This window comes from Plectrocnemia conspersa, unplaced genomic scaffold (assembly GCF_051122295.1).
Source record: "Plectrocnemia conspersa isolate PC_06_02 unplaced genomic scaffold, ASM5112229v1 ptg000005l, whole genome shotgun sequence".
NCBI classification, from domain to species: domain Eukaryota; kingdom Metazoa; phylum Arthropoda; class Insecta; order Trichoptera; family Polycentropodidae; genus Plectrocnemia; species Plectrocnemia conspersa.
Window position 1 is genome coordinate 3,310,559 of NW_028277169.1, and position 20,514 is coordinate 3,331,072.

General features: G+C 34.5%; 1 protein-coding gene across 4 annotated transcripts in view; it reads right to left on the minus strand.

The window, feature by feature from the left end:
* whd (carnitine O-palmitoyltransferase whd) overlaps window positions 1-20,514 on the minus strand; it is a 36,607-nt gene that overhangs the window by 1,638 nt on the left and 14,455 nt on the right. Inside the window, exons 1-13 of one of the 4 annotated variants that reach the window (XM_088186334.1) lie at window positions 15,612-15,736; window positions 12,638-12,792; window positions 12,387-12,523; window positions 11,951-12,230; window positions 11,562-11,683; window positions 8,989-9,190; window positions 8,721-8,920; window positions 8,099-8,277; window positions 7,837-7,970; window positions 7,740-7,765; window positions 3,389-3,451; window positions 469-650; window positions 132-337 (exon numbers count right to left, since the gene is read on the minus strand). In XM_088186334.1, the coding sequence (XP_088042460.1) occupies window positions 132-337; window positions 469-650; window positions 3,389-3,451; window positions 7,740-7,765; window positions 7,837-7,970; window positions 8,099-8,277; window positions 8,721-8,920; window positions 8,989-9,190; window positions 11,562-11,683; window positions 11,951-12,230; window positions 12,387-12,523; window positions 12,638-12,778 (1,872 nt within the window). In that variant the 5' untranslated portion in view covers window positions 12,779-12,792; window positions 15,612-15,736. Of the gene's footprint in view, window positions 1-131; window positions 338-468; window positions 651-3,388; window positions 3,452-3,804; window positions 3,871-7,739; window positions 7,766-7,836; window positions 7,971-8,098; window positions 8,278-8,720; window positions 8,921-8,988; window positions 9,191-11,561; window positions 11,684-11,950; window positions 12,231-12,386; window positions 12,524-12,637; window positions 12,793-15,611; window positions 15,737-20,514 lie in introns of those variants that run through there. The other 3 variants (XM_088186331.1, XM_088186333.1, XM_088186330.1) reach the window with 3 other exon arrangements.

Genomic DNA, 20,514 nt, shown 5'->3' on the forward strand with positions numbered 1-20,514 from the left:
TATACTATATGAAATGAAATTTATTAGACGTGGAAAACTCAAAAGCGATTCACCGTCTCAAAATTTCGACAACGTCAATACTGGTTTTGACGGTATATGAATTAGAATGAATGCATATAAACAAGCAGTACCGTAGAATTTTTATCCTCCATGGCTTTTACCCACGCCGCGCTCTCGATCGTGCACGGCCTGACAGTTTCCGTCCTGCCTTCTCTGAACAATCTGGTCATGGAAGCTTCGTAGGTTAAACTGAACCGCCCGGCGTTTCTGTAGTAAGCCAACTGCAGAGCCATTTGGATGTAGGCGTCCGGTGAAATTCGACACTTTTTCATGAAGCCTTAAATACATAATTTGCTCTTTTAAAAATATTCACATAAATATTGAAATACTTTCATTTGATGCAGTTTTTAAGTAATAATGATTTATTTAAATATTTTTTTGAATTGGGAGAAGAGAACGTTTTTATACCTTTTCCGTAACCTTCGTACATATAAATTCTCAAGTCCAAATCGTTGACGAGTTTCTGTGACGTTTTGTACGATGTGTCGACGGCTTCCTTGTACTCTTGGGATGATAGATTCCACTGCAGGCGAGACGGCGGCGGCGGTTTGACGACGACCTCTCCGGACGCATTGCCGTCACTGTTGTATCTGTTTTCCGGGAAAAAAATCCATCATTGTTTAATTGCCCGATAGTTTGTCATATTATAGCCGGCATTGAGCGAAAGTGAAGAGCGACAATAACAATAGTAATGTTTCATACGTACCTCGTGCGCTACGATACGTGCGAATTTTTGCATAAAATCATCATTCAAATCTATCCGAATACGACCATCACAAAACATACGAGGCAAACGCGGGGACGTATACAGTATGATGAAAATTAAAGCGCATATTAGAAAAGAAACGAAAGCTCACAACTCATGCTCGAGTACTTTCAAGCAAAACAACTAGGAATCATCGGTGATACTGTGTGTAAAAAGCACGACAGAAGAGATATATTATTACTTGAAGAGGTAAAACTAAAGTTCAGCCTGTTTAAGATTAAAAAGTCGTAATTTGTTAACATATCGGTCCCTGATTTTCCAATTATTGGCAAAATTCATTACAAATTAAAGGAATTGTACATTGAATGTCTAGAGGTGACTTTTTGCTTTATTCGTAATAAATTAATATGACTTTTTACATATCGTCGGTGATACTGCATAACCGCTGATCTACTACTTGCAATTCCGTGTAACTGCAAAAGTAGCAAATTTGTGATTTTGCGACAGCGCGCTCTGTACATTTTCGCAAAGATATATTTTTGAATTGACCAATAGGAGGCTGTATTTGCTTCGCGACAAGATGACTTGTTGTTTGCTGGCAATACTGCAGAACTGCTTTAAAACAAACAAATTGGTCGGTAGCTATCCAACGATGAACCTATTAGAAACCCATTATGTAACGTCATCGTCTATTTAGTTAGAGGACATTGACTGATTCCCGGAAAGAACAATGGATCAAGAGGGGATTTCACAAAGGATAATAAAACGAAAGGCAGAAGTGGACACGTGGAAAAGGTAAGGTAATAAAAAAAGAATAACGGGAAAAGAGTACTAAGGTTTCAGAAAGGTCGTGACAAATATGTACAAGATATTTCAAAACCTTCAAGGAAATGAAATTGGCAATTGAAATTTGCTTGTAATATGTTTACAGAAGACATTCGAAAATTAATATTTGATGACTTTTGTACAATGTCTATGTGCTTACTTTAATTGACGTACAAAAATCGCAACAAAAACTATAGGATTAAAACAATGAAAGCATTATGTTTACTTTATTAAACATCTACAGCTTTCAAAATGTAATACTTATGAAGTTTTTTTCACCTCCTGTAAAGTTCATTTGTAGTTATGCAGTATTGCAATCAGTAGTTCAGCGGTTATGCAGCATCACAGACGATATGTTTTAAATCTAATTTTTAGATTTATTTTTCAGTTAACACTACATTTACGAAACCCATCAAATTGACTAGGTTTCTGATTTAATTTGTATCAGACACTATTTTTTTGGGTTTTTTTATGACTTTTAATATTTGAATAATGTAAATACATATATTAATACTATTTTTATTTCCAGAAACTTCTTTGAGATTTATACTCGTAAATCTAGTGTTAACAATTTTTCTAGCATGTGATATTAGTTTCTCTAAATAAATACTTAATTATTCAAATTCAAAAATTATTTATTGTTATCAATAAATAATTTTGCATTTTTTTAAAAATGCAGTGAATTATATGATAGGGTTAAAGCATATAAGTTTTAAAATAAAATAAAATTACGACAATACTCTTTTACTAGGCATTAATAAAAAAAAAAACAATCTCTCTTTCTCTCCGGTGATGTATGCACGCTAAGTATACACCGATGAGAGCTTACGTCTAAACATAAAGGTTTATATATAGACTACGTAATGTTTACACTACATATCCCGGGGATAGATTTGAACGACTAAAAAAATACAAAGCGACTTGCTCAACTGGGTCTGTCAGCGGTACATATGAAATGTTACATTTTCAAATAAGCTAACATATTAAAAAGCTCGACTCGTAATGCTACCGAATATGTAATGAGGTAATTATACTTATGTAGCAATTTCCAAATCGAAGAACAGTCAATAGGAAAAAAAATGGATAGCATTACAGTGACGCTAAAAAGTTGGAGGTTGAGACAAATATAAACCTTAAAAAAGCACTGATCTATTATTATGTAAATCGGCAGCAGTGTTACACATAGTTTATAGAATGGATGACAGGTAGCAGTACCGATCGGGCATACAATAAAAAGGTATGGAAACTTTTATTTTTGTAGTTAAGATGTGAAGCCTGTTGAAATTGATCAATAAATAAAAGTTCAGTATAAAATGGCGAGAGAACTAAAAAGTTTCGAGTTCTTAACAACTCTTCAAGACTAGGTTAGAGGCACACTATTCGAGCCAACCGATAAAACCAAAGAAATCTGTAAATAGATTAAGCCGACTCTTATGAGATGAATGAGACAACTAAAAAAATTGTATCCTTTTGTTCAATAAATTACGAGATAAAGCATATTTAAGGTTTTCATTTAACTAATCCACATATTTTATACGGTCGAATCATGGTCGCGGTATCGTTTTATAAGATATTGTATTTAAAATTCCACGCGACTAATGTGATTAAAATTTAAAAAAAAAATTGATTATTAACCAAATATTTCATAAAAATGTCGGCTCACTCAAAATAAGTAATCTAGTAACATGAAAATGAAATGAATTAGTTCTGTAGACGGACGTGTTAGTCGGATGTTGATATTGAGCACTTGTAACATTTATTCAAACTCAATTTGTACGTAAACAAAATGAAATTTACCCAATTTCCATTTCGGACTGTATCATATACTCCCACAGGTGCCCCATCACTGGAGCATCGGCCCTAAAAAAATATGCCAAAATAAAGATTAAAATGATGCAGAAAAACCTTCAGTCTTCGGAAAGGGCTGCCGTGTATCTCTTCGCGTAACCTGTATATGTACGATTAACATTCATCGCACAAAATTATCAAAATAGAACATGCATCATTCAGTAGTCGACCCGAGTTATATTCACTTCAGTTGTCGAAAACGTTCCAGAGCCTGCGCCGAGTGCGACCATGCAGATTTGCGTGCGTGCTACAAGAATTTCGGCCCATAACCGTAAATATACAACGATAGCGTGCAGCGTAGCGATAGAGCGTTAGAGTCGCGCGTTTCTAAAGTCGCGCAAGCAGCGCGCGTACGTGTTACCCACAAGTTTTTGGTGACTTCCTCCATGATTACAATCTCCCACAGATGCGACATCACTCCAGCGTCTCCCCTGAAGATTTCAAAGTCATCGGATAAGTAGTCGACGGTGAAAGTTTCACGTAAATCAGAGAGGAGATCTTTGGTGACCTTTATTAACTGCTTCCCGCGTACGAAAACGCCTTTTTTCTTAGATTTTTATTATATGTATATAAAAATAAAATCATTAAGAATGACAATTTTAGTCAAAAATGTTGCAAATAAAAACATGGGTTGGTTCTAAATAAAAAGAGATAAATCTTAAGGTTGTATTTTATAATTATTACCCGTATTTTTCAGAAAAGGGAGAAAAAATTGTAATAATGCTACTATTTGCTGATTGTCTAAAGAAAAAAGGATATCTCGTCGCATTCGGTAAGCGGTTAAAGAAGTAAACAAAATACTGTCCGACAAAGGTCTCCTTTCGCTGAATTTATTTTACTAAATCGTGCTTGTAAAAAATTTACTAATACACTACATCGACATTCTTCAATTGTGTCAAGATAAACGAGCGAATCGTTGAAACATTGAGAAACACAATATTACCATAAGAATTCTACATAAAATTGGTGTTATTTTATTAGTATTAGATCAAAATGATTGATAAGAATTTTTATCACAAAAAGTAAAAACGAGTAATTATTTTCAAAAATAGCATCCATTTTTATTTTTAATGATTTTTTTTCTAAGAATTTATATTTTTTCTTATAATCAAGTCAAATAAGGCGAAATAAAGATAGAAGCTGTAATTTTGCATAAACTTTTGTTTTAAAAGGGGCTCATAAGATCGAGTGTCTGCTAGCCAAGATATCAAAGGTCACGAAAATCGTATTTTTGCAAATATCTCGCATCCTATAAGTCGCACGTCATTAGATGTTTCACAATACTTATAGATCATATAATTTTCTAAAAGTTTACTAAAATTTAATTCTTCGTATGATTAATGGTTTTTGAGATATAGCGCAGAGCGTGAAGAGCGCATCCGTTTAACAGATAACGCTGTATAAACTACTGTGGCAAAAAAAATGCTTCCATATTTTCACACAAATGGTCGCTTTCTTTGTACCAAATCGACATATTTATACCTTCAAGAGATGACTTAATTAAAAGAAACAATGGATAAAAACTTTTGAGAACTTTGAAAATGGATTCTTCACAGAAATACGCACTGATAAATTTAATTCCGAAAGTGGTCCAATATGGTGATCGAACAAAGTCTAATGAAATCTATGAAGACAGAAGGAGGAGTTTCTCGGGGACGAAATAAGCTGTAAATGGGTATACGGCATGCATGCCACGAACACTATCTGAGAGGAAATAAAGAAATTTTGTAATATTTCTTTAGGCTTTGCGAAACAACACATCGACTTGAGAGATTCACGAGTGAAAGAGATACTACAGATGTTAGTAAACTTGATGAGTGGTTCATCCTTCACAATCCTTTCCCAAATATAAAGCAAATAGTATCTATAGTTGCTGTAAACTGCTGTTTTTCAAGAGAGTAACTGTAAACAAAAAGTTTGACGATCATCTTAAGGAATATCTACAGAATGAATTAAGTCTATACCCAATGTAATATACATCATCGACGGTGGATTTCTTCTGTGTCCAATCTGTCTTCATGCTCCAAAATCAGAAAATAGTATTGAAAATTTGAGGTACACACAAATCAACAAGACTCAACAGACCGGTGCAATTATCATCTCTTCCACCTACAAGTAAAGCACCTCGTCAGCATATCAATCGGATATACTCTTAGATCCAAACTTGGTTAGGGAAAGATTTACAACCTAAGAAATGGAGGTGCGTTTTACAGAACGAGATCCTGGAGCCGACAACATTATTGCCGCCAGCACCGGTCGAATCATTGAATATAATCTTCTACAATTGCAAGAAAGGCTGTGGCGCAAACTGTGAAAAGTAAGGTTACAATACTCTAAAGTTTGTGGCCAGTGTTAAGGACAAGCTCATTGCTTAATCAAAATCAAATGATTTTTATGGAGAAAGTGAACTTGTTCCCGTGGCCCTTGAGTCAAATGTGACGATAATGATCCGGAAATTGAATTTGGACGACCAGAAGAAAAGGAAGACGATGAAAAAGAGAAATCTTGAGACGCATGCCGACTGGTGATGATATTCAGAGGTTGACCGAGTAGCTTCTGATATCATTCACTAGGAGGTTGTTATTTATATTATATTTAATTGTTGTTATATTTAATTTTATTTTATTAATTTAAAATTTTAATTAATGTTGTCTCATAAATTTATTATTTATAAATAATAATATTTTTATTACATAATTAACTTTGTAAAGTGTACTAGGGATCAGGCTCTATAGTTTACATAGCGTTATCCTATAAACAGGTATGTGCCTCCCGCTCTCCGCGCTATATTTCAAAAACCATTAATCATATAAAGAAATGCAGTTTCCCAAACTTGTGAAAAATGTTATTCTCTACAAGTTTTGTCAAGCATCTAATGACATGCGACGCTTAGGAAGCGAGATATTTGGAAAAAAAACGATTTTTGTGACCTTTGATATATTGACTAGACCGTCTTAAGAACATCAAAACAGGTCTGTGCAAAATTTCAGCTTTCTATTTTTCATCCGAGGTTAAATCCTTATGTGACTGGACTATTATTAACTATCGTCAAGTGTCTAAAAAAGATTTTTTAAATTATCAACTTAACTCGGTTCAAAATCAGGTTTAAGTGACGATATAATGTAATACATCGGAGAGGAATAATTAATTACAAGAAAGAAACTCAGAAAAGCAACTCTGTTCAAATCCATTCGTTTAAAAGCTGTATTATATTGGTGTTAGTGATTTTTTACTTATAACGACGCCCAGACGATGCTATAAAAAAGATTGATCTGCTGTCGGTCTTATATATCACACCCTCAGTAAAATAACGTAGTTAGCTAAAAAAATCACAACTGAGTTACAGTTACTGTCTTTTTATTACAATATTTTTCTTTGATAGCATAGCTTTAAGCAAAAGAAATTTTATCAGAGTTTTGATACGTGAATTGCTGAAATCAGCTCATTTTCTCGGACACTAATAATGTGCTGTACATCGGCACATTTTCATATGGCTTGTGTGGAAATGAAATACATTGGCATATTATGAATCAATTCAGACTGATTTGTGATAATTTGGAAAAAATAAAATTGTCCAGATTTTTAAAACTGCCATGATATGTGCGTTTTTGTAAGCGAAACTTGACATGTTGATGTTGTTTTTGCAAGTTTTTGTGTCAGAATGCCTAAAAAGAAATTTTAATTAAGGTTTTTTAGTGATAATAGTGCATGTAGCGTCTAGTAATTATTTATTAATTACGTTATAATTCTGTAAGTGGGATAAAAGTGTACTTTTTTGTAAGTTTTTAAAAATAATTTGCGTTTTATGTTATTAAGTTTAAAAACAAACATATTAAGACACATTATAAACCTCTTTTTGCCATTCGTGACAGTAAAAAATACTATTTTATTTAGCTAGCAAATACAAATAAGGAATCTAACCATACCCATAACTCAAAAACGACTATTTAAGACTTACGACAGTATTTACCGAGGGAGCGATATGCTGGATTAACAAATCTAAAAATATAAAAACCATATAAATCTATTTGCACCGTCGGTTAAATAACTACACAAGCTGTAATCGTTCTCAGATGATCGATGATTATGTTAAATTTTTAAACATTATTTCTTCAGTCGTTTAATTCGGAATATAAAATATTTTAAATTTATAGATAAAAACCAGCGGATCGTTTGAAAAAAATGTTACAGCTAGTGGCGTTATAACTCGAAAGACAGCGGAACTATGCATGCCTTCTATGACGTCGTAAGATTTCAATCTTTCAACGTTGCGTGCTCTATTTATCGACGTGCAACTTACCACGAATGTTCAGCGTTGAATCCGACCTAGAAACAATAAAGTCAATATCAAATCGGGATTCGAAGTCGATACGGGCCGATAGGACGACAATCCTCACCCTTCCGTTGGATCCGATGCAGAGCGTAAACGACTTGTCGAACCACCGGTCGTAGCCCTTTCCGTGCAGTAGCACGCGACCAAAGTCATCTAGCTTAGTGTGGTCTTTTTTGTCGAATTCATAGGGCACGTCGTCTGCGGGCAAATCGAAAAAGGAAATAAATGCGACGTCGGATTCGCACACAAGGTTAATGAATACGCAATCGCATGTACAGAAAGTAAACGCAAGAAGCTATCACAAAGTTATTATCCGCGGGTCTCACCGAGGGTCACTGTGAATGCGGCAGCCTCGATGCATTGCAATGACGTGCGGTTGTGTCCTTTGTTGAAGACGGTCTGGCGGATGTGAGCCCAGTGGGACCGCTCGCCGGCCGTGAGACTCGCTACTCTCTCTTCCCCTTCCGCCGGCTTGCTCTCGTCGTCTAATATCGCCTGCATTTGCCTGAGCCAAATTATTCCATTAGTTTTCACAGTTTATTATGTAGCGTTTTAAGTAGAAATAAAAAATTAACATTAATTGATACATAATTGTACTGTATTTTTGCAGTTTCATTTGGCACGTATGCATACATGCCTTCAAATAGTATGAACATAAATAAGTAAAGTGTTAAAATAGTGCTTTATAACGATACACAAAATAAATATTTATTGCATTTTTAATGAAGTGTTCAAAATAAACAATTTAAAATTAATTCAGTTTCAAAATATCCTATAATGGAGTTAAAATTATCATTTTAATTAATAGCTTGGAAAATAAATACAAATATTTTTTTAAGACTAAATTTCAACGATACTTCAGTGACATTTAATACGAAATATTGGGACAAAACTCATATAAAAGGCAAAATAAAAATTCGAAACAAGTTGAAAGATAAGAGTATTTACACTTGTATTTCGGCGGGTCTCAAGAGTCGTCCCCCGCTGTAAATGATGACTTTAAAATAACAGCCTTTGTGGTAGACGACGATATGGTTGCTGTCCTGGTAGTGGACGATGCTGTCGGTCTCGACGCCGGGCACTCGGACGGTGTTGAAGATCCTCTCGTACTGCCATGAGCAGAGTGGCACCGTGCCTCGGACCATGATCTGAAATTTACGCAAGTTTCGATTGACCGATGCGTCCAGTCGGAGACGAACGAGCGTCGAAAACTTACCGGTTCCAGCTCCTGCCGCTCGACCATCCGTCTGAAGACGAGGCAATGATACACAATGTTGGCCGCTCTGGCCGCTTGGTTAGTTGTCGTTTGGATCATGAGCGCGTCGATGCCGTAAAAGTTGGAGTTGACCATGAGAGGTGTGCGACCTTTCAGATAGACGTACTCCTCCCACCAATCACTGACATAATTGCTAGACCACCTGTGGAAATTTAAAAAAATTATATTTTTATCTACGTTTTATCTCAGCTTTGTGGCAAAATTAATGATTATGTTATTATCCATTATATTACTACTTTTATTTTTTAAATATGATTACTTTGCAATTAACTCTTCAGTTGCGTTCAAAATATATTGATGCTAAATATTATTTGAAAAAATAAGAGATGTAGTTAAAGATTTTAATATTCCAATTAACCTAGCATATATTTTTTATTTATTAAAATTATGGCCATCGTGAGGTTAAGGAAACTGTACACGTACTATCGTAAGTTCGTAAAAAACTTTGGAACAATACCGAAACTGCTTTACGAACTTACCGAAAAGGACAGGAAATTTAAGTGGATAGACAAGTGTAATTGAGCGTTTGTACAGTTAAAAAATAATTAATAATAATTAGTGACGGCGCCTATATTCTTTTCCAGAACTGGAAAGACAATTTATTTTGGATACGGATGCTAGCGAACACGGTGTGGGGGCTGTACTATCGCAGGTGCAGAAAAACGATGTGCACCCTATCGGCTATTATAGCCACATGCTCGACTCGGCGGAGCGAAATTATTGCGAGACCAAGGAGCCGTCAGAGTTGTAGACAGGTTATTTATTTATACGGCCGTTGATTCGCTGTACGACGTGGGTGTCGTGCATCACTCAGGCATAAAACACAATAATTCAGACGCTATTTCGTGAAAATCTTGCGGCTTGGAGTGCAATTACTGCGCTAAGATCGACGCCCAAGCTGACAAAGCTGTAATTAATTTAAGTTGGTTGCAGCTGAAAGCCTAAGGAAAGTTAGTGCGGCGATAAAAACGATAAACCAGTGGAAAGTGGCCGAGCTTGGTTGTGCACCAAGCGGCTTTAGTTAGCGCACAACCGAATGAAAGTGCGCCACTTTATAACGTCCTAATGCGCTAGTTTATAACGTCCACCTCGCATAATCGACGTTGTAAAGTTCTCTTAGATATTTCGATACCATCATCATTTACAATAGCTGTTAACCTGCTTATTTTGCAATGCAATAAAAACAAATTTTTTGTCCATCCGAGGAGTCGTTTTGCGTTTTCGTCTACATTTATGTCGTTATAACGTATTAGGTTGCTGTCCAAGTGCTAACATTTTTTTTAATTCTCATTACTAATCGATTAGTATGAGTTTCTTCATTAACCCCTGGAATGATATAGCACGGCGGCGTTTTGCCTGTCACAGAATACGTCTAGCAAAGTCAAAGGACAAACAATAACAAAAAGTACGCTATACGGGGGAACGCTATAGGAGGGACTGCCGCGTACGCTATAGGAAACTTCGCTATAATAACGTACTGTATTGAATTAATCCACAAATTACCAATTACTAACAATTATGATATGGGTGATAGTTTAGAAAGGGATTAGACAATAAAACGTAATTATTTTGACAGGACCACAAATTGCTGTACACTGAATACAATCTCCTTTGTTCAATCTGTAAATGTATAGTATCACCAACCTTTTGAGCATGTGTACATATGTATATTCATTATTTTTTTTGTTAAAAATCATCGCCTACTGATGAGCTTTAAGTCTTTTAACCCACAATATTTATTTCCTGAATTAGTTTCTTGCAAAATCAAAATATGTGAAATGTTGGAGTGGTCCAATTATTTTGTCACACCACTGTTTTTTTGAGCATTTTTAAAAAAGTACCGTAATTGGGAACAGGTTAATTGTCACATGTATATATACATACATATATGTATTAGTTGATTGTCATTGTTTTTCGGGGGGAAAGAAAAGGATAGGAGCAAAATCAAAATGCGCTTAGGGATGTCAATTTATGCGCATTCTAGACGTTTAATGAAAAATGACCCTGAGAATATAGCTTCATTGGTAATGTCATTTAAATATTATCTTGCATGCAATTTAAATTGAACTAAATTAAATTTATTTCACTACTTTTCATTAAATTATACGTTTAAAAATGTAACACGATGATTTTGCATTCAATATAGTTGAATATTCTGATGGCTCACATATTATAAAAAATAAGTTAATTAATATTAAATTTAAAAATTAAGTTTGCGGAAAATAACTGATTGTAAAATTTATTAAGTATATGTATATTAAATTTTATTGTAATATTTTTTAATTTTCATTTAACTATATTACATTGTATTATATTTATAAATAATAAACTTAGGGGTGCAAATTAAATTTTTGCCCAGGGCGCTGAATATCCTCGAGCCGGCCCTGGTCCGACTGTTGATTTTATATTTTTAATTATTATATATTTTGTTTCTTACTATTGTGACGCGTTAGGTTAATTTGTCAGGTTACGATGATCTTAATTTTTCATAAATAAATCGTCAGTTTGCTCACCATGACTTTAAGACGAGATATCTCTGCAACTTGACGGCGACTCCGTTCTTAAAGTCTTCGACCAGTCGAACCATCCGCTCGTAATTTCCGTCGTCGAGAAGAGGCCTGACGCTTCTCAGATACTGTAAGCAAAATGAAAATACATATTCAACAGAGCGATAAAGAGGGCACTTTAAAGGTCGTCGTTCGTTTCGTTCAAAGTGCGTATGTTTACAACCCGAGCGATGTCAAATTTACGGTCAAAGCCTCGGATAAAAACACAAACAGCAGACACCGCACAGACTGCGATAACAGGACACAACTGACTGGCAAAATTTTTAGTGCCCCTAATATTTTCAATTAGTCTGGAATCGAATCAGACAGATAATAAACGATATGTATTCAAATACCCGCGTCATGGTATCTTCCACGCTGGGCAGAGGCAGCCTCGGAAGAGATCCCTGGTAGCTGTACAGCCGCGGCTTGTTCCATCCGCCGAGCACTCGCACGGCCGCCAGCCAGGCTCTAGTCTGCAGAGACACGGGCGAGTTGGGGCCCTTGGACTCGTACATCCATCCTTTGTAGACGAACAGCAGCTTCAGAGTGTACCTGAGCGTGAATATGATCGTGAGCCACAGGATCAGAGCGGCCGCGCCGCACGCCACCAGCTGCCATATTAACGCTGTAGAACTGAAATGACAAACGATAAAATTACTACCTGAAAAGCGAAAACGCGGACCATTACTAACTGAAAAATAATACGTTTCAAAATCTCAACAAAAAATATCGTTATCGCACTTTTCGTTTCCTACTTCCAAAACGCAATACGTGTTGAAAAAAAAGTACCTGGGTAAAAGATACAACGTCAAATTGACTAGATTGAACGGAAACGTGAAACCGCTAAAATGCAGCAATATCAATGCTGCCCAAAATATCCACAGCGATCTGAGGTGGCCGGGGTACACTCCGTTATGGACGCTATTCTGAAAAGAAAAAGTACACGTCAGTGTGCAAATATTTGAAAGTATGCGCTCTCGTTCAGAGTAAATATTGAGATAAAGAGCTTTTTCGACGGATGCTGCAATAAATTTAGTTACCAGAAAGCGAGCGAAGCGTTTCTTCCACGATCTCACGCCCGACTTCCACACCAAATACAACAGCTCCCTGTCAAAGTTGACATCCCATCCGTCGTGAGTGATGGCGAACGAGAACGCGACGGCGGAGTGAGCTTCCGCCATACTGCCTCACGATTCTGCAACAAAATTAATAAGAAACACAGTCAATCATCAGTCTTTTTCTTTTTTTCTCGTAGAAAAAGTATATATAAAATATTTAAATATAAAATATGGCCGCCGTCGGTTCGACGTATTTCAAAATACAGTTTCCAAGGTTGTAAGAAAAATAAATAATAAGTATGGCTTTGACTATCTTTTTGTCGCGATCTACAACTACGTGTTATTATTTCATTCAAATTTTTTATAATTTTTTAACCGAATAAATCTTTGTAGAGAATCCTGCATAATCGACCAGTAGAAAGCGAGTCGAACAAAAGCGTTTTACAAAAAAAAAATACAAGAGAAATTGTCATAATCGACACACCTGATAAACAAAATATTAAAAAAAACGACCGCTGACTGGCCAACTATTGCTTCCCCCCCACCCCGGAAATTAAAATGACATTTTTTTCACATGCTTAAATCCGAATACATTTTTACTAGCGAAAATATAATTTAACGGATAAGCGTTGGTGAAATTATATGCAGCTCTAAATGTCTATGAAACTCAATTTGACAGTTGCGAAACGTCCATTTGCTGTTCAAACCCAAACCTAACCTAATGAAAGTTGTTAAAAAAATTAGTACTTTAGAACTTTCATTATGTGAAATCCAAAATACAAGCTAAGCCAACTCAACGCTCAGGAAAAAATAAGTAGAAAAAGTAAAGACAGACAAATGTTGCTCAATAGTTTGTCTACACTTCGATATTGCACTATATTTTAAAAATATGATCCCCATCCTTACCGATATTACTACGGACTTCTGATATGAGTATTGGCTAAAGTGTACTCAAACCAAATTTTGGTCAATAGGAGGGCACAAAAAACATTATCACTTCTCAGAAGTCAAAAATTCATGGCAAATGCAATAAAATCGCGATGACAACGACACTGCGACGGCAACGGCACGATTTTATTGCTTTTGACGTGGATTTTTTACATCTGAGAAGGGATAATTGGTTTTTGCGGTCAAAATTCGGTTTAGATATGCTTCACTTGATTCTCACTTATTGTAAATCGTAATACTATGAACGGCTACTTATTCGTTCTTATTGTTCGTTATAATTTACTTATTATCTTCAACGCGCATTTAAAAAATAATGATATTGGTATATATAATCATTTTTTATAACCGGAAAACCTATTCTTCCATTCGTCTGAGCTAAGCTACTAGTAAGAAACGCATTAAATGCTGCACACTTAATCTCGTCAATACTTGAATTTATTTTTATTTTCCTGTTAAACGTTCTGACAGTATAGAAGTATTGTTCGTTGTTTAGTCACGAGTAAAATAGAGACAGGTAGGTAGTACGTTATTGATTCGTATTAAAAACGATACGGCGTGAGAGTTAAATAGTATTTTTATAACCAGTGTTCAATTCGACCATCAGGGATGACATAGACACGATTATATTTCGTTTTACTGATTGTATATTTGATAAATATGCTGCCGCAAAAATCATCCGCGATCACTATTGAACTGTTCGCAGTATAATATATTTTATACTAATTAATGTAGTCGCACTTTGGAATAAAAAAGATAACTCCGATATATTTGAATTATCATTAATGCGATAAAATTACACTAGGCTCAATTTTATAATTCAAAAGAGCAAAGTGAAATACCAATTCGAATTATTTTAAAGAAAATTTACTTATAGTGTGAGATTTTTGGATTTCAAAAGAGATTTCAAAACAGTAGACAGAAGTATATTATTAAAGAAATTATAGATTAAGATGGTTTGATTTTTATATGAAAAAAAGAAAGCAAAAAGTTCAAATAAAATATGCTGATTCCACAGAGAAAATAATATCTCATGATGAATATGCAAGGGTCCAAATTAGGACCACTGTTGTTTACAATACATATTAATGATATAATTAATAATATGGAAAAATGTAAAATGCAAAATGCAGACGACACTTTAACTTATTGCATAGATGATAATGCTAGATAAAAAATTAAATTTTAAGGAACATAATAAAAAAAAAATAGTATAAAAATAGGTATATTATCTAGGATAAAAAATATGTTCAGTATAAATACAATGAGAGTGTTTATTAATAAAAAATAGATTTACTAGTTGTAGAAGTATGATTGAAAGATTATAATGGTTGGATAATCAAGAAATATTGAATAGCAATGATTTAGTATTCATATATAAGTTAGAAAATAAAGTTTTCATAGATTTAATACTAGAAATAGAGATAATTTATTTTAAGGGTAGATGGGAATAAATTATAATATTAAAGTTTTTTTATGTTTAGAGTATAAGCAATTAACTACATTAGTTCAATAAATTAATACAATAAATAATTTTAGTCGAATTAAACGTTAATCTAGTGATTGAAAACGCGCAATCTTTTATTCAGTATCAAGCGGGATTTCCATTTTATTAACGACAATTAAGATAATACGGCGTTTCGCTGTTTAATCCCTCCTTGCGATAACTGATTGCATACCAAATCTCGCCTCGATTTTAAGCTACCTCATATATTAAAATTTACTAATAACGAAATACTCGAAATTTTATATATTGACCGGAATGGTGAATTTTGCGTCTTTACCTTGGTAGCGCGTATGCAACGAAAACATGTCACACTTTGAACACTCAAACCTTAGAATGTAATAATCGTAGAGTAATAAATAATCTATCTTTAAATACCTTATGAAGAAGTTGAATATAATAAATTCGATCGTAGTGATAATCGAATTCGAAAAATGACGATGACGTTACATGCTGGAAGAGAACGCGATACGCTAATAAGCATAGCAAAAAGTCGGCGAAACATACCTGTCGGGAAGTTGAAAAGCGACTGACGTCTCGACGGAAGAAAGCGAAGTGGGAATCGAAGGAGAACTGAACCGGTACCTTTTTCGACACGAGCGACGTCGAGCGCGGCGGCTCCGATATGATTCGATCTATTTTACGATGAAAAATAGAGCAAATTCTTGGATAACGACTTCGACGCGCAATTTTAATCGCGCGAGATTACGCGCTTTATTTTTAAACAATGACGTATCGTTTATTTTATTTACGTTACGGCTTTCTGACGATAATGTTAATTTGTCGTAATTTATTATAATAGTTTCAGACCTACGCTTTTTCTCGATAAATATAACGTTTATTTATTATGAAAAATTATCTTTTTTATCGCTGATATAATTTTTTTTTAATAAAAAGCGTAAGTCTCGCGCAATGTTTTAAATTACCACATTTACATCGGTTTGCATTCATGGTGCCCTGGACGAAATTTACAGAGCCCAATCAGTAAGCTGTCATGCAGATCATCACATAGGGTGAGTGCTTGATGAATCGATTAATGCATAAGGGATGAAATCTTTCGCTTTTTCTACGGCGCACAGTTGCTTACCATCTGCTCTAAGCAGATTAAATTTGGATTCGTCGGAGAAAGCCCCTCTTCTCCAATCTTCGACGGACCAATGGCGATGAACTTTTCCCATTCAAGGGGATTTTTATTTTTTTTTCCTATTGGCCAAAATTCGGCTGATATTCTTACTCATTGTAAGTCGTAATATTGTTAAAAAAAACGGCACGATTTTATTGCTTTTGACGTGGATTCTAAACAGGAACTCCCTTGAATTTGGCCAGAAAAATGCATCTCATTTAATGAAATACAATACATCTCGATTTTTAAATATTTTTTATTTAATCTTCCATTGTAACTTGACAGGCGTAAGCCCAATGCGTTACAACGGGTAAATCTTTACGAACTGCGTAAATCAATCAGATATAATGAATACCTAGAAGTAAGTATTAACCACCAAATTGAAAGTCTGAGAATCGGTGACATCTATATTAATAATTATAGATTATTATATGTAATATGATTGATAACTAATAGATGTTACTGCAGCTGGGACCGCATTTTTTTAAAATAAAAATTCGAGTGCCGCTACCTCAGTTATTAGTCTGAGACGTTACGGACTACGCTATTCCGCCCTTAATGATATCAAAATACATACTAAAAAAACGACCACAGACTGGCCCACTTTTGCTCCTCCCCCTGGACAAAGCTGAAAAGACGTCCATTATGGCATTTCAATGAAATCTTCATGCATGTCATTTATATCAAAATAAAATGGCACTCATGCTCAATTATATTTAAAAATATCTTTGTCGGGAAAATATCAATAAATTTATAACAATTTTTTTTAAATGACTGATGTTATCTTGTTGTATTGTCAACTAAAGTAACGTTTCATTTTCAATGAGTTCAATAAGAGTCGGAAAAGAAGCAAGTTTCATTTGTTCCACTTTTCTTCTTAGCTTTGAAGCAATAACGAAGAGAACCTTTCCAAACTTTGCTCGTTTCCTGAAGATTTGGGTCGGTTTCGAGGCAATCGCGACATTGAGGTGTAAATTTAACAGCTTCGGATGTTTTGTTGTTTTCAATAGTTTAGTATGAAAATCATATTTGTTCACACTCGAAAAAATGATTTACCTCGTATTCGATTTAACGGGGTTTTACGGTACGCGCGCTATAAACTCACCCACGCGCGTCGTTTCGAAACCGACCATTCTTCACGATCCTTTTCCTCGCGCATCACCGATCATTAACACTTGAATACTAGAAATTTTATTTACTATTTTAATTCCACATAGAGCATAATAATGTTTGGGCGATCGAAAATAAAATCAAGCTTAACTGAGATATAAAAAAAAAGCGCTGCACGGCCTAAAACTACTTTACAACACGCGAGTATACAAAAACAAATCCTGTGCATTTTTATAGCCATTTTTTTACTAAACATAAAAAAAACTATATATTTATACAGTGGCAATCAAACGAATAGGATATTCGCAAATTATTATATAGAACAAAATTACTTTAAAATTGCATTTTTTATTTATTTTATAAGTATGTACATATATTTATTACTTTTTTGTTAAAAATAATCACCTACTAACGCACAACATTTATTTCCTAAAATATAAAAATATGTGAAATGTTGTAGTGGTCCAATTATTTTGTCACACCACTGTATATATGTATAATATATTATGTGGTAATTTATATATATTACCAGCTTTTCCGGCGTCTATTTGGCTGAAAAGTCAACTTATTCTTTCTCAGAACAGATATGTAGTCAAAAATATTTAAGTATACATTAAAAATTTTAAAACTGCGAAAAAAAATGAAATTAAAAATAATACCCTTAATATTCTGCATGGTAACTTTTTGTCGTTAAAACAACGTTACGACAGTTTAACATTGACTATTAAATACTGACATTTTGCTGCCGGAATCAACTCCCATTTATTTTTTACAAGAGTGTGAAGTTCTTTAAAATTTGACACTTTTATGTCCCTAATCTTATATTTCAAGTACTGCCATAAAAACTCAATTGGATATAAGTCTAAGCGGCACGATTGCCACTCCAAAACATCCATAATATTGTCTTTGGACCACTTTTTTGTGCTTCGGATCATTGTACCCATTTATTTAATAGGTATTCTTTAGCGTATGGTAACATTTTGCGTTTCATAACATCCACATACAATCTTGGTTCTAAATTATTTAAATTAAATGTATTGGCTCAACACCACGCCAAGTCATACAACTCCATACTATGATAATTGTTAATTACCCATTAATTTAGCATTTATGAACAAAAATATCATGTTGTCAAAAACGTCCTATTCGCTTGACTGCCACTATATAAAAAATATTGGTTCTTTTTTAAAATCAAAGATAAAATCAGCGCGTAATTTTACATATAAATCGAGTTACCTTATCTTTGTGCCGAGAATAAGAGTACAGTGCTATCATAGATTATGATTAAGCGTTAAAAAACGATTCATTATGAATAAATTTTATCGAAAAACAAGATATCATAGAACATTTTAAGCCATAAAACTTTCGTTAAACATTATCAATTTGCAACCTCATTCTCGTTTAGAGGTCTTCGCGTTTTATCTTCGACCTTTAAAATTAAAATCGCGTAATAAAATAACACTGAAACTATACGTTGAGATAGTTTCAATATATAATCGCCATTATTATCTTTTATCGTAGAAACGAACGGAGCATGCACCAAATATTAATTTGTAAAGTGACGACTATTTTTTTATATATTTTTCGGAGGTCCGCTGGTTTTGCCAGTTAAACGCCACTGTCTCTTAAACGACAGAAGTAATAATGAAATAACAACTCGTTTAGACAAAAGGCCTAAACACAATATAATATTACACTACTGCGAAATTTGAAAGACACCTATATTTACACGCTCATTAAACCAGATAAAAACTAACTTTTTGTACAATAAAAGATGCACAGACAATACAAAAACCACCATTGCATTATCAACCTTCGGAATGTGTTCATTTGCACATTTCACTTAATCAAGGCGTGAATATATTTCGTTGCTCGAATATATGTACAAGTGATACGATTGGTTAACCATCTCTGCAATTTTGTGATTCGCCAGAGACGACACGAATCAATAATATAAAAAGACACTGTCACCGAACCAGAGACGTTCAGAGCATCACTTCTCCTCAAGCGCTCAGTCTACAGGAATATTTACCATCGACAATATTTCGCTTTTTAGTTAGAATGTTACCAGCTGCAAAGTCTTCGGCCTCAGAGCCCGAAATGTATACGTTACAGTAAAAGTATACTTTCACTAGTAGAAGTAAATTTTCGCTAACTCATTCGGTGAAAGCATATCACGCAATCGATTTATAAAGTCACTGCTCGGTGAATCTATATTTTGTGAACCTGTGCGCACATATGTAATTGGCAACACAAATTAATGGTCATAATTATATTATTCAGGGACAGAATGGTTAGAATAAAAATAGCACACAGTCAGAATAAAAATATTAGACGATCATGAGAATTACATTTTTTTTAGAAAATTTCGCTCGCACTTGAACTGTTGGACAGAACTAGCATTACTTCTTTAACGTTATCACCTATGCAATAAATTAAAGTGCCGTTGCACTAACCATCCGGGAACATAAATCGCAAGCTTCGTATTTACGGCGAACAGCATTATTTAGGGTGTTTTAGAATTAACGCATGATTTGAATTTGCCGTCATTTGTGCAGTAAATGTTGGCAGCACTGAAAAAATAATAATTTGACAACTGAGAGTTTAGTTACACGATACAACAACGTATTTTCATCATTGAACAATATCTCAAAAATAATGAAAGTTTGGCGGCCGCAATTCGAAAATTTAATACAAAATATGGTCGGAATAGTGTTATAAGTTCGTCAACTGCGAAAAGATTAATTGAAAAATTCAGAGAGACTGGATCAGTTGGAGACGCTAAACACACTGGTCGTCCCAAAACAAGCCGTTCAAATGTCAATATCGAAGCAGTGCGTGAGAGTGTTGGTGAAAATCCCGGAACAGCAAATTTTAAGAAGCTCTTTACAGCGTATACTCAAAAGATTTGTGTCTCCATGCTTACAAAATTAAATTAACGCAACAACTGAAGCCTAATGACCATGCACAGCGAAGAAAGTTCGTTGAATTCAATTTCGTTCGTTAAGTTTGGGACACCTTTATAATATATCATCAACGAGAGGTCTTCCGTTCGAAAGCTAAGCGCGTCTATACTTCCCAACGACGAAAACTCCAGAGCTAAGTTCCAAATAAAGCATAAGGAAGCAGCGGCGAATGAAAATGTAAACCATTTTTGCGATACCGATTAATTTATTT